At 57.4% G+C, this 13,070-nt stretch overlaps 2 protein-coding genes across 3 annotated transcripts; one reads left to right on the top strand and one right to left on the bottom strand.

Moving 5' to 3' along the window:
* The first annotated feature begins 1,172 nt into the window (after positions 1 to 1,172).
* SPACA4 (sperm acrosome associated 4) lies at positions 1,173 to 4,359 on the top strand. Its single transcript, XM_034757670.1, has 3 exons — positions 1,173 to 1,330; positions 2,855 to 2,968; positions 3,105 to 4,359. The coding sequence occupies exons 1-3, from the start codon at positions 1,279 to 1,281 to the stop codon at positions 3,311 to 3,313; spliced, it is 375 nt and encodes a 124-aa protein (XP_034613561.1). The 5' UTR covers positions 1,173 to 1,278; the 3' UTR covers positions 3,314 to 4,359.
* A 3,712-nt stretch (positions 4,360 to 8,071) lies between these two features.
* Positions 8,072 to 12,235, bottom strand: LY6G6F (lymphocyte antigen 6 family member G6F). Of its 2 annotated transcripts, none has more exons than XM_034757554.1 (7): positions 12,065 to 12,235; positions 11,565 to 11,861; positions 11,042 to 11,317; positions 10,703 to 10,844; positions 9,449 to 9,486; positions 9,185 to 9,249; positions 8,072 to 8,570 (listed from the first exon to the last, which is right to left on the bottom strand). In XM_034757554.1, the coding sequence occupies exons 1-7, from the start codon at positions 12,117 to 12,119 to the stop codon at positions 8,424 to 8,426; spliced, it is 1,020 nt and encodes a 339-aa protein (XP_034613445.1). In that variant the 5' UTR covers positions 12,120 to 12,235; the 3' UTR covers positions 8,072 to 8,423. The 2 variants fall into 2 exon arrangements, with proteins under 2 accessions (XP_034613445.1, XP_034613442.1); XM_034757551.1 differs by having other exon boundaries at positions 8,074 to 8,573; positions 12,065 to 12,234.
* Between the last annotated feature and the right edge of the window lie 835 nt (positions 12,236 to 13,070).

The raw sequence follows: 13,070 nt of genomic DNA, 5'->3' as shown, positions 1-13,070 counted from the left end.
CCATCCCATGGAGGACCCCGAGGACACACGAGAAACCAGCCCCGCCCCGTTCACGGATTAGCCCCGTTCCACACTGTATTAGCAAGACATAACCCACAAACGCCAGCCCAGCAGAGGAGACGGAGCCCACGCGGGAATGGCCAGCGCTCGTGTTAGTGACACTAGCCCGCATGGGGAGGGACTCAGGACGCCTAGGTACCGGCCGTGTTACACCCAATGCCCCCAACCCCGGCTCTCTGGCGAGGAGCCAAGGGGGCGTGTCCCGCCTGAGCCATGGTGCGTGGGAAATTCCTGCTTCGCCCAGCGCCTGCTCCTCTTGGGATCTGGCAGATGAACGAGATCATCTCAGCTGGGGTGCGACAGGGAGGGACAAAGATCTGCTCCGTGTGTGTGTGTCTGTGTTAGCTACAGCGGGGGGGGGGGGGGGGGGTTACCTACAGGTGTCTTTGCACCCTGTGTCTGTCTGTCAGGATGTGTGTGTGTGTGTGTGAGAGAGAGATAGAGTGTGAGTGGTGTGTGAGAGAGACAGTGTGTGTGTGTGTTTGGTGTGTGTGTGAGCTATGGGGTATGTGTGTTTTACCTATGGGTGTCTTTACACCCTGTGTCTGTCTGTCGGGGGGTGTATGTGTGTGAGAAAGAATGTGAGTGTGAGTGAATGTGAGTATGTGTGAGAGTGTGAGTGGGTGTGAGAGAAGCAGTGTGTGTGTGTGTGTTTGGTTTGTGTGTGTGTGTGTGAGCTATGGGGGTGTGTGTTTTACCTATGGGTGTCTTTACACCCTGTGTCTGTCTGTCAGGGTGTGTGTGTGTGTGAGAGAGAGAGAGAGAGAGAGAGCGAGCGTGAGTGGGTGTGAGAGACAATATGTGAATGTGTGTGTTTGGTTTGTGTGTGTGTTAGCTATGGGGGGGAGTTACCTACAGGTGTCTTTACACCCTGTGTTGTCTGTCAGGGGGTGTATACTTGTGTGTGTGTGTGTGCATGTGAGTGTGTGTGAGTGTGCGCGTTTCATCTGTACAAATACATCTCCACCCAATCCCAGGCTCTGTGGCAGCTACACACGTCCATGTGTTTACAAGTTGTGACAATCAGGGCCCCTGCATCCATGTGTCGTTCTACGGCTCCAGGCCCTGGCCGTCCCACCTGCCCCTCCCACCCCAGCTCTCTTTATCAAAGAGATCACACGCAGCCAGACGCAGACTCAGCCACCAGCCCCCGAGCCCTGGGACGGTCCCGCCTGCCTCGATAATCTGCTCTGTTATCCGCCTCGCCAGGAGACGACCATGGACAAAACTCTCCTCCTGTGTCTGGCCATTCTGACCTGCGCCGGGATCGGTAAGCCACGAAACCCAGGGATCTTTGCCCCACCTCCACTTTCCAGCGTGGGTCGGTAGCTCTCGCGTTGTATTTCTCCACTCCCTCCTTCCTCAGGAGAGCCCCCTTTCGAGTGTAACTCACTTCAACACCAGGTCACTTCGCTAAGGAGGATGTAAAAGCTCTATCCTCCTTCCCAACTGGAAGAGTTTAATTCCCAAAACTCAGACCACTGGACAAAGAGCAGCCAGAATTAAGGTGATCCTTCCCAATATACCCTTAACTCTGCCCTCCCTTGTATCAATGGCACTCACAGACCACAGTCAGGGATCCCGGTGGGTCATGTGAGTACAAGTTGTGGCGAGAACCATTCTTGTGTGAGCTGGTTCAGGTACTCAGTTGTTCTCCCTTCCTATTGACATCTCTCTGGGGGGGGATCAGAGTTATGTGGGAAATGCCCCCTTAACTCTGCCCTTTCCAGCTTTTCCCACACTTGAGCTTTGCGGAGTTAAACTCTATTTGTAAGAGAATTTTTGGAAATTAAGCACCACCGTTCAGTGAAGGCGTGCAGGGTACTGCTACGCCCCTGACGCCTGAAATCCTGCCAAACAAAGTGAGGTTTTTTTACACTTACATTTTTTACATTGGAACTTCCTCAGGATTTTCTAGGGTTTTTTTTTAGCATGGGATGAAGGAAGCGGGGTAACAGGGGCATTGAGGGGTGGCAGACAGAGCTTTAATGGGGACAGTGGGGAGAAGGGGAGTAGCGGGGTGGGAATAGAGGGGTTATTTTTGCTGCCTTAAATATGTGGCCTGTTTACAGACCCCTCTGATAATTAGCCCCAGGCTTTCGCTGCCATGACTTATCTGCCGGCAGCCCGATGTCCCTTGTCAGGAAAGGCAGGTTGGGGTGGCTTGGGGGGGGGCAGGCACTGAAGCTGCCCGACCAGTTTGCTCACAGCCCAGGAGAAATATTTCGAGCTGCGCAACAGTTTTCTCCGTTGGTTCCCGTCCCAGAGGAGAGTCGCACTTTGTGCCCCGAGCCCCCGCCCTGCCCCCTGTCTTCCCACACCCTCAGCCCTCGACCCATCCCCATCGCTCCATGCCCAGCCCCTGGCCTGAGCCCCTCCCTTCAGCCCCCAGCCTCACCCTCAGCCCCTGACCCACACCCCGTCCCCCCAGCCTCACCCCCAGCCCCTAAACCCCACCCCATTTCCCCACACTCTCACCCCGACCCCCCTTCTCTCAGCCCCCCAGCCTCACCCCCATACCCTTAACCCCTGACCCACCCCTAACCTGACTCATGGGCCCTCATTCCCCCACCTCAACCCCAGGCCCCCCAACTCCTCCTGCCCCCCCAGACCTCCCTGCCTGAGTCCCAGCTCCCCACCTCATTCCCTGGGGCTCCCTCCAGGGGGCGCCGTCATGGGGCTGGGGACAGACCTAGCTGCCCGTTCGGACCCCCTGGGGGTGCAGCCCTCCATTGCCCGGCTGAGGGAGGGTCGGTGGGGTCCGGTTAGTCTCACCCCTGCTCTCTGTTCCCAGGAGCGGCCCTGCAGTGCCTGAAATGTGACTTCACCGTATTTGGCATCCCCTGCCACACCACCACCGTCACCTGCAAGGACGACCAGCTCTGCGCTATCATCCGGGGCCGTGCAGGTAACACCCCTTCCTCCTCGCCAGCTCCCTCTTCCAGTTCCTCGTCCTCTCTCCTCTTCCGTTTCTCTCGTGTCCCCTCGTTCTCTGGCCCTCTGCATTTCTGTCTCATTCCCTCTTTCTCGCTTTCTCCCCCCAGCCGGCCACAAGCTGATCATGAAGAAGAACTGCGTTGACAAGGTGAAATGCCACACCAACGACACCTCGTCCTTTGCGGGCATCACCTACAGCACCTCCTACGAGTGCTGCGAGGGCGAATTCTGCAACTCGGCCGCGGGCGCCGGGGCCCAGCTCTCCCTGGCCGCAGGGCTGGCTATGCTGGGGGCCTGGCTCGCCTGGGGCCTCTAATCCCTGCTCTAGAAGCCGGGAGAGAAGAGGAAATAATTTCTGTTGGGGGGCAAAAAAAATCCATCCTCACCTTGCCTTTAAATAGCCCCGCCCCTTTTCTTCTTAAAGGGGCACTTGTTAGCCAGAGGTGAGACCCGATCTTTGGCCTTTTCTTGGTCGTCTTAAATCATTATAACCTGGGGACGAAGGGGAAAGACCCTCGGGGTCTGTCCGGAGAAGGAAAATATATCCCCCATTCTTTCGTGGTGGCCCCCTGAACTTTTTCACTCGTTCATTCTGTTTCTTTTTGTCAAGTCTCACTCTCGGTCTGATAAGCTACCCATTGCTGCAGTCTCCAGCCTCCAAACCCGCCCCAGCTGGCATGCTGCCATTTTTATGTAACCCCGCCCCCCCCCCGCAAAAAAAAATCCAAGGCGAGCAGCTGAATTTCCCACCTGTCCCTGCCGGCTCCCGATGACACGGGACTGTCAATGAGGGAGCCGCAGCCTGTGGACAAATGTACCTTTAAGAATGGGGCGCTGCGGCACCATCCCCTGCCTTGAGCCCCCTCGCTGCAGCTGCCAATGCCCCATTGGTGGCAGAGGTGGGATCTGCGGGGGCTGCAGCTGGGGTTAGATGCCCTGGCTCCAGCTGTCCAGGCTTCTGTATTCCTCCCTCTGCCTTCCCCCCCTCATGCTCACTGGCACTACAGACATCTGGTGCCAGATGTTCACTGCCTTCCGCACCGGCCCCGCCCGCACCTGGGGTCAGCACTTCTGCTCGCCAGCCTTGCCCACACCTGGCCCCACGTCTTCGCCTGGCTGCAGGGCTGGCATCGGGGCAATGATCACCCGGAGGGTGCTGGGGGGGAGGACTCTGCTCTTCATCCCACTGCCGACAGAGGTTGGGCAGGGGCTAGAAGGGGCCGGGAGCGTTGTATTGCCCCCACACAACGGCACAGCAGCTTGGTGCTGCCCCCTGCTGGCGCGGGCAGGATCAGCGCCTCGGCTTCCTCTGCTCATGTTCTCGTGAAATGTGTCCAGAATAAATCTTGTCTCGGCTCCGATCGCCCAGCAGTTGTGACTTTCTTCCTCCCTCCCTCCTGACTCGCAGCCACTGCTACCCCGGTCCTGTCCCCCCACAGCTCTGCTGGTGCCCCTCACTCCCGACCCGCAGCCCCTGCCAGCCCAGCCCTCCCCGCCCCCAGCCCTGCCGGTGCCCCTCACTCCCGACCTGCAGCCCCTGCTACCCAGGTCCTGTCCCCCCACAGCTCTGCCGGTGCCCCTCACTCCCAACCCGCAGCCCCTGCTAGCCCAGCCCTGCCCCCCAGCTCTGCCGGTGCCCCTCACTCCCAACCCGCAGCCCCCTGCCAGCCCAGCCCTGGGCTCCCCCCAGCCCTGCCGGTGCCCCTCACTCCCGACCTGCAGCCCCTGCCAGCCCAGCCCTGCCCCCCGCCCCAGCTCTACCGGTGCCCCTCACTCCCGACCCACAGCCCCTGCTACCCCGGTCCTGTCCCCCCGCAGCTCTGCCGGTGCCCCTCACTCCCGACCCACAGCCCCTGCTAGCCCAGCCCTGGGCTCCCCCCATTCCCAGCTCTGTGAAATGCCCTGTGGGTTGGAGCTGGGACACACAAGGCCTTTGGCTGGGGCATGACTCAGAGCTCTGTTGTTGTGGTGTTCGCACTGGGCGTATGTGCGGGTGATCAGAAATTCCCCGTGCTGCACATGGAGTTAGCGCCCAGAGCCGGGCGTGAGCAGACAGGCTGGGAGCTCGGTGGCAGGTGGGGCTGGGTGCTGGGGGGTGAGATTGTGGAGCCGGGCGCAGTGACGCAGTGTGCCTGTGTACCGGTGAATTTGTGCTGTGTGTGCTGTGAAATTGTGGACCAGGACACAGTGCGATTGTGTTGTGTGTGGTGTGTATTTGTTCTCCTGAAACGCGTCCAGAATAAATCCTGTCTCGGCTCCGATCGCCAGCAGTTGTGACTTTGTTCCCAACCCGCAGCCCCCTGGCGGCGCGTGGGGGGCAGGGCACAGTGCAGGTGTGTGTGAGGGGGTGCACAGGGTGTGCGTGCGGAGCAGGGCACGGTGCGGCTGTGTTGTGTGGCCACGTCTGTCACAGGTGGGGCTGGGGTTTTGTGTGGGTGTCATTGGGTGTAGTAGTGTAAGTGTGTGTGTAATTGTGTTGTGTGTAGCTGGGTTTCTGTGTTGGTTTTGCTGCATCGTTATAGGTGTGGGGGGGTTGTTTTATTGTGTATATGTGCATTTCTGTGTGTGTTTGTGATTCTCTGTGTGTGTGACTATGTTGTTGTGTGTAACTTTGTGTCTGTGTGATTGTGTTGTGTGTTTCTGTCTTGCTCTCGGTGTAGCTACTTTTCTGTATGTCTGTTTTATTGTGTGTGTATGATTGTGTTATTGTGGGGGGTTCTCTGTCAGTGTGTGTGGTGTGTGATGGTGTTACTGGGGGGTTCTCTGTCAGTGTGTGTGATGTGTGATTGCGTTATTGGGAGAGCTGTGTGTGTGTGTGTGTGATTGTGATTGTGGCAGTTCTGTCCCCCAGGGATCTGTACTGGCCCCAGTCCTATTTAACATATTCATAAACGATCTGGAAAAAGGGGTAAACAGAGAGGCCAAAATTTGCAGACGACACAAAAGCACTGAAGATAGTTCAGTCCCAGGCAGACTGCGAAGAGCTACAAAAGGATCTCACAAAACTGCCGTTTGAGGAGAGATTAATAAAATGGGAACTTTTCAGCTTGGAAAAGAGATGACTAAGGGGGGATATGACTGAGGTCTATAAAATCATGAGTGGTGTGGAGAAAGTGAATAAGGAAATGTTATTTAATCCTTCTCATAACACATGAACTAGGGGCCATCCAATGAAATTAATAGGCAGAAGGTTTAAAACAAACAAAAGGAAGTATTTCTTCATACAAGGCACAGTCAACCTGTGGAACTCCTTGCCAGAGGATGTTGTGAAGGCCAAGACTAACAGGGTTAAAAAAAGAACTAGATAAGTTCATGGAGGATAGGTCCATCAACAGCTATTAGCCAGGCTGGGCAGGGATGGTGGCCCCAGCCTCTGTTTGCCAGAAACTGGGAATGAGCGATGGGGATGGATCACTTGATGATTCCCTGTTCTGTTCATTCCTTCTGGGGCACCTGGCCTTGGCCACTGTGGGAAGACAGGATACTGGACTAGATGGACCTTTGGTCTGACCCAGTCCAGCCGTTCTTATGTTCTCTGCGGGTGTGTTTGTGTGGTGTGTTATTGGGGGGGTTCTGTGTGTGTGTTGGGGGGGGGGTGGTTTCTGTCCCCCGGGGATCTGTACTGGGCCCAGTCCTATTTAACATATTCATAAATGATCTGGAAAAAGGGGTAAGAGAGAGGCCAAAATTTGCAGACGATACAAAACCACTCAAGATAGTTCAGTCCCAGGCAGACTGCAAAGAACTACAAAAGGATCTCACAAAACTGGGTGACTGGGCAACCAAATGGCAGATGAAATTTAATGTTGATAATTGCAAAGAAATGCACATTGGAAAACACAGTCCCAACTAGACATATACAATGATGGGGTCTAAATGAGCTGTTACCGCTCAAGAAAGATCCTGGAGTCACTGTGGAGAGTTCTCTGAACTCATCCACTCAAAGCGCAGCGGGGTCAAAGAAGCGAACAGCATGTTGGGAATCATCAAGAAAGGGAGAGCGAATAAGACAGAAAATATCATGTTGCCGCTATATAAACCAGTGGGATGCCCACACCTTGAACACTGCGTGCAGATGTGTCGCCCCAGCTCAACAAAGGTCGATTGGACTTGGAAAAGGTTCCGAAAAGGGCAACAAAACTGCTGAGGGGTGTGGAACGGCTGCCGTATGAGGAGAGATTAATGAGATTGGGACTTTTCAGCTTGGAAAACAGATGACTAAGGGGGATAAGCTAGAGATTTATAAAATCATGCCTGGTGTGGAGAAAGTGAATAAGGAAGTGTTATTTACTCCTTCTCATCACACAAAAACTAGGGGCCACCAAATGAAATGACTAGGCAGCAGGTTTAAAACAAACACAAGAAAGTATTTTTTCACGCAACACACTGTTAATCTGTGGAACTCCTTGACAGAGGATGTTGTGGAGGCTAAGACTATAACAGGGTTCAAAAGGGAGCTAGATCAATTCCTGGAGGATAGGTCCATCAATGGCTATTAGCCAGGCTGGGCAGGGATGGTGGCCCTAGCCTCTGTTTGCCAGAAGCTGGGAATGGGCGACAGGGGATGGATCACTTGATGATTACCTGTTCTGTTCATTCCCTCTGGGGCACCTGGCACTGGCCACTGTTGGTAGACAGGATACTGGGCTGGATAGACCATTGGTCTGACCCAGTCTGGCCGTTCTTATGTCCTCTGTGTGTGTGTTTCTGTTATTGTGGGGGAGGGGTTATGTGTGTGTGTGTTTGTTTGATTGTGGGGGGTTCTCTGTGGGTGTGATTGTGTTATGAGTTTTGTGTGTGTGTGTGTGTCTGGTTTTCTGTGCGTGTGTGTCTGTGGGGATTATGTTGTTGTGTGTGTGTGTGTGTGATTGTTATTATGTCTGGTTTTCTGTGTGTGTGTGCATGGTTGTGTATGTGTGTGATTGTGTCTGACTCTTGTTCTGTGTGTATGTGCATGCGTGGTTGCGTGTGTGTGGATCTGTGTGATTGTGCCTGAGTCTAGGTCTGTGTGTGTCTCTGATTGTGATTGTGTTATTGTGTCTGATTTTCGGCGTGTGTGTGTGCATAGTTGTGCGTGTGTGTGTATGAGATTGTGTCTGAGTCTGTGCGTGCGGGTGTGGTTGGGTGGCTGTGTGTGTGTGGTTTTGGTAGGGAGTGTGCGTGCATGTGGTTGTGTGCATGCATTTGTGATCGTGTCTGGTTCTGTTTGTGCGGTTGTGGTTGGATGTATGTGGTTGTGTGTTCTCTCTCTCAGCCCCACACTCCTGTCACAAACTCTGCTCCATTCTCCTTTATTCTCCGCTCCAAACCCCCCCAAACTGCCCAGTCCCCATCTGTCACCCCAGCCCCCATGGGGCGGGGAAGGCGGAGGGCCGGACGCCTGGGTTCCTCTTCCAGCTCTTCCCCTTGGAAAGCCCCTGGTGGCCTCAGGGAGCCTCCGACCCGCCCTGCGGGGGGCGCTGGGTGTTGACACGCAGCTCGGCCCCGCCCGGAACCCGACACAGAGCTCGAGGGGCGGGGGTCGCTCCACAGGGGTTGACGGGGCCATCATGGCTGGACAAGATCGGTGCCCCCTGCTGGAATGACAGGAGCCCACAGACATCCCTGAAACGGGGCTGGCTCAGGGGGTGGGGAATGGGGCAGGGGTCTGTCCCCTCTAGGGGGCGCCGGCTCCCATCCGGCCCCAGGGCAGGGACTGGCTGGCTCAGGGGGGCGGGGAATGGGGCAGGGGTCTGTCCCCTCTAGGGGACACCGGCTCCCATCCTGCCCCAGGCCAGAGACTGGCTGGCTCAGGGGGGCGGGGAATGGGGCAGGGGTCTGTCCCCTCTAGGAGGCGCCGGCTCCCATCCGGCCCCAGGGCAGGGACTAGCAGGCTAAGGGGGCGGGGAATGGGGTAGGGGCCTGTCCCCTCTAGGGGGCGCCGGCTCCCATCCAGCCCCAGGGCAGGGACTGGCTGGCTCAGGGGGCGGGGAATGGGGCAGGGGCCTGTCCCCTCTAGGGGGCGCCGGCTCCCATCCTGCCCCAGGCCAGAGACGTGCTGGCTCAGGGGGGTGGGAAATGGGGCAGGGGCTTGTCCCCTCTAGGGGGCGCCAGCTCCCATCCGTCCCCTGGGCAGGGACTGGCTGGCTATGGGGGGCAGGGAATGGGGCACAGGGCCTGTCCCCCCCAGGGGGCGCCGGCTCCCCACCTGCGTGTCCCAGCCCAGCCCCACGTTCTCATACAGCTGCGCCTGGGATTTGGGTCCGGGAGGGTCTGGAATAAGAGACAGGAGAGAAACCGCATGAGAATTGATGGGAGCTCCTGGGGTTGGGGGGAGAGAAATCCCTTCCCCCCCAGGCCCTTGAATGAAGGCAGACACAGCCCTGCCCCCCACCCCACAATGGGGTAGGGGCGAAGGCTGGCTTCTGCCCCTAGCCCCAGCGGCCCCACAGATCCGTAGTGGGGCACCTACCTGGCTGGGTGTTCGCGGGAAGGTCGTCCAGGTGTGACCTGCAGAGAGAGAATTGGGGGACGAGTGAGCGGGGGCCTCCCTACTGAGCTTCAGGGATGGGACCCAGGGGTCCTGGTGCCCAGCCCCCCACACTCTAATCACTGGACCCCACTCCCCTCCCAGAGCCGGGGCGAGAACTCAGGAGTCCTGGCTCCCAGCCCCCCGTGCTCTAACCACTAGCCCCCACTCCCCTCCCAGAGCCAGAGAGAGAACCCAGGAGTCCTGGCTCCCAGCCCCCCCCTGCTCTAACCACTAGCCCCCGCTGTAGATCAATCTCTGATAATTTTCATATGACTTTACATTGTGCCTCTTCATATAACCTTGTGGTGGGTCTACCCACGTGTGACCTCTGTTTTCATGGAACTTTGTATCAAAGCCTCATTTAGAAACTTTGCATTGCCCTTGGTATAATATTATAGCCCCTAAGGATAGAATAAGATAGAAGAAAAATTTCTTTTTGCTAGCAGTAGAACAAGAGCTCCCCTCCCCCCCCCCCACTCTTAATCAATTGCCCTGTTGAATGAATGAGGTGTGGATGAGCAAGGCATGGAAGGCAGCACCTCCAGACAGCCTCAACTGTTGGAGAGGGGCTGGGAGCCAGACCCAAGGACAATAAAACGTGTCAAGTGGGCTCATTAAAGACAAGCAGACATACCGACGGCCTCGGGGGTTAGAAGCAAGCACCTTCTTTTGGAAACACCCTCTTTGCAGCATTGGGACAACACTCAAAAGAAAGCAGCACAAAGGACCAATGGACACAGACACAGAGTTTGAATCTGGTATAGATTTGCATAAGAGGAAAGCTGCTATAAAAGTGAGGTGTCTTGCAGAGGACCCCGGGTCTCGTCTTGTCAACATGGGAGCATCGATCCGGATCGGCAGAAGCCCGGCTCCACCCCCTCCCCCATCTAACTCACCTGGCCAGTGAAGTTAAGGGGAGCAACTAATTGGTAACAACAAGACGGAGTGTGTTTGTGTGTGTGTGTGTGAGTGTAAGTGTAATATATTATATGCATATAATACAGTGTTAATGAATACATGTATTACTAATAAATGTGGCGTTTTGTCTTATTCCCCCTGAAAAGATCCTGTGCAGTACTTTAAGTACAACACCGCTCCCCTCCCAGAGCCGGGGAGAGAACCCAGGAGTCCTGGCTCCCAGCCCCCCTGCTCTAACCCATCAGACCCCACTCCCCGCTCCCCGCCAGTACTTACCTCCGGTCCAGCTGCCCCCGCCTCCACAGCGCCGCCCCCAAGGCAAGGAGGAGCAGGAACTCCAGCGCTGCGCACACGGCCAGGGGGATCCAGGCGGAGCTACAGGCGGGTCCCCCCATGTTGGGGGCAGGGGGGTCCTTCCCTGCTCCCATCGCCCGGGGAAAACACAAGGGGTGAGTGAGGAACAGAACCCCGGAGTCCTGGCTCCCAGCCGCCCCCGCTCTAACCACGAGACCCCACTCCCCTCCCAGAGCTGGGGAGAGAACCCAGGAGTCCTGGCTCCCAGCCCCCCCCCCCCTCCCTACCCAGAGAACCCCAGTGTCCTGGCCCCATCCCTACCAGCGAGGTTGAAGGTGACCTGCACGCCGTTCACCTCACACTTGACACGTTTTTTCTTCTTCCTGGCCCCCTGGTCGCTCGTGTTCCAGCAGGCCTGGAGCAGCGCCGCCCGCGAGCCCGAGAAGACGAGGTGCCAGCCCTGCCCGTCGGTGTCCTGCGCCCGCTGCCCGTCGACCCGCCATGTCACCGCCGGCAGCGCCTGCCGGTCCAAGATCGCACAGGAGAACTGGTGGCAGGTCATGTTGGTGTGGCCGGTCGTCAGCGCCATCTGGGTCCCTGCAGGGACAGTTAGGCAATGGGGTGGGGAATGGGGCAGGGGCCTGTCCCCTCTCGGGGGCGCCGGCTCCCATCCAGCCCCAGGACGGGGACTGGCTGGCTCAGGGGGGTGGGAATGGGGCAGGGGCCTGTCCCCTCTAAGGGGTGCCGGCTCCCATCCAGCCCCAGGACGGGGACTGGCTGGCTCAGGGGGGTGGGAATGGGGCACAGGGCCTATCCCCTCTAGGGGGCGCCAGCCACGACCCACCTGTGACAACCTTCAGGTGGTAGGTGTTGCGGGTGTCTTCCTGCACCGAACACCAGTAGGTCCCCGTGTCCCTGTCCTCGGCCCCCCGCAGGTACAGGGAGTGGTTGCGGAACACGGAGAGCCGCTCCCTGGCCTCCGCCTCCTTCTGGGCCTGACCCGCCGCGCCCCGGAATAATGGCACCGACGAGGACCTAGGAACACCAGCATTGTAGGACCACGTCACCTCTTCCGTGCCCGGGAGAGACTCGACCAGGCCGCAAGGGAGCTCCCGGTCCTGCCCCTTCTGGACGTAGGCATCTGCGGGGAGGGGGATTCACAGGGGTTAGATTTCCTGTCACTGAGATGCCACTGACTCTGGGGTGGGGCAGCTATTTACACAGGGACCCCTCACTGGGCGCTGAGATGCAGCCACCTCTGGGGTGGGGCGGCTGTTTATACAGGGACCCCTCTCCCGGCCCTGTGATGCAGTCTGGGGTGGCCAATAAAAAGCAGGTTTTTACCTTCCTCTCTGGTGAGTTGCAGCTGGAGAAGGAGTAAGATCCAGATGGGGGTCATGATGCCCCGAATGCCGGGGTCCTTCTGTGGGGCACCACCTTGGCACTCTATCTCCAAGACCCAAGGAGGAAGAGACCGAAATAGAGCCGGACGTAGCTGTCTCCGGAGTGACTTGGGGGTTTGGTGGCCAGCTTATCAGGGACGCACAGCGGCAGCGTAGGAGTGGGAAGGGGGTGTGAGAGAGAGGGAAAGGGGAGTGGTGTGATCCACCCCAGAGATGGCTGCATCTCAGCGCCGGGGGAGAGAATCCCTGTATAAACAGCTGCCCCACCCCAGAGACGGTCGCACGTCAGCGCGGCAAAACATCCACCATGAACCCTCTTTGGAGCTAGAAAATTGGTGTGACTTCAATATGGTGCCACTGATATGGGGGCTGCCACGTTCCGTAGATTTCCGCCTGCCGACACCAAAATGGCCACCACATCCTGAACCCAAAGCTATTGAGTGGGCATGAGCCCAACAGAGCAACACCAACATGGCCACCAGATCTCAAGAGACGCCAACCTGGCTTCGCTCCAATATGGTGACATCAACATGGCCGCCCACATCCCCACCGAAGAGATGCTGAGTTGGCAGGAGACCCATAATGGCCAACGCATCCCAGAGAAACTAACTTGGCGTAACCCCAATATGGCGATACCAACATGGCCGACACATCCCAGAGACGCCATCTTGGCCTAACTCCAATACGATGGCTCCTAAAGGGCCAGCACCTCCCAGAGACGCCATCTTGGCATAGCTCCAGTGTGGCGATACCAAGATGGCCGCCACATCATCGGCTCAAAGACGCCAAGTTGGCATGAGACCAATGGCCGACACATCCCAAAGACGCCATCTTGGTATAGCTCCAACATGGCGATACCAACATGGCCGCCGCATCCCCCAACTCAGAGCCGCCAAGTTGGCATGAGACCAATACAGCCGCTCTAAAACGGCCACTGTGTCCCCACC

The sequence above is a fragment of the Trachemys scripta genome, unplaced genomic scaffold (genome assembly GCF_013100865.1).
Source record: "Trachemys scripta elegans isolate TJP31775 unplaced genomic scaffold, CAS_Tse_1.0 scaffold_28, whole genome shotgun sequence".
NCBI lineage: Eukaryota > Metazoa > Chordata > Testudines > Emydidae > Trachemys > Trachemys scripta.
Note: the sequence above shows the minus strand (reverse complement) of the source record. Positions and strands in the feature narration are given on the sequence as shown.

Coding starts and splice junctions, on each gene's coding strand:
- SPACA4 (XM_034757670.1), top strand. CDS start 1,279: ATGGACAAAACTCTCCTCCTGTGTCTGGCCATTCTGACCTGCGCCGGG. Junction 1,331..2,854: donor TCTGACCTGCGCCGGGATCG/GTAAGCCACGAA, acceptor CTCTGTTCCCAG/GAGCGGCCCTGCAGTGCCTG. Junction 2,969..3,104: donor TATCATCCGGGGCCGTGCAG/GTAACACCCCTT, acceptor TTCTCCCCCCAG/CCGGCCACAAGCTGATCATG.
- LY6G6F (XM_034757551.1), bottom strand. CDS start 12,119: ATGACCCCCATCTGGATCTTACTCCTTCTCCAGCTGCAACTCACCAGA. Junction 9,487..10,702: donor CGGGGGCAGCTGGACCGGAG/GTAAGTACTGGC, acceptor CTCTCTCTGCAG/GTCACACCTGGACGACCTTC. Junction 9,250..9,448: donor TCCCGCGAACACCCAGCCAG/GTAGGTGCCCCA, acceptor CTCTTATTCCAG/ACCCTCCCGGACCCAAATCC.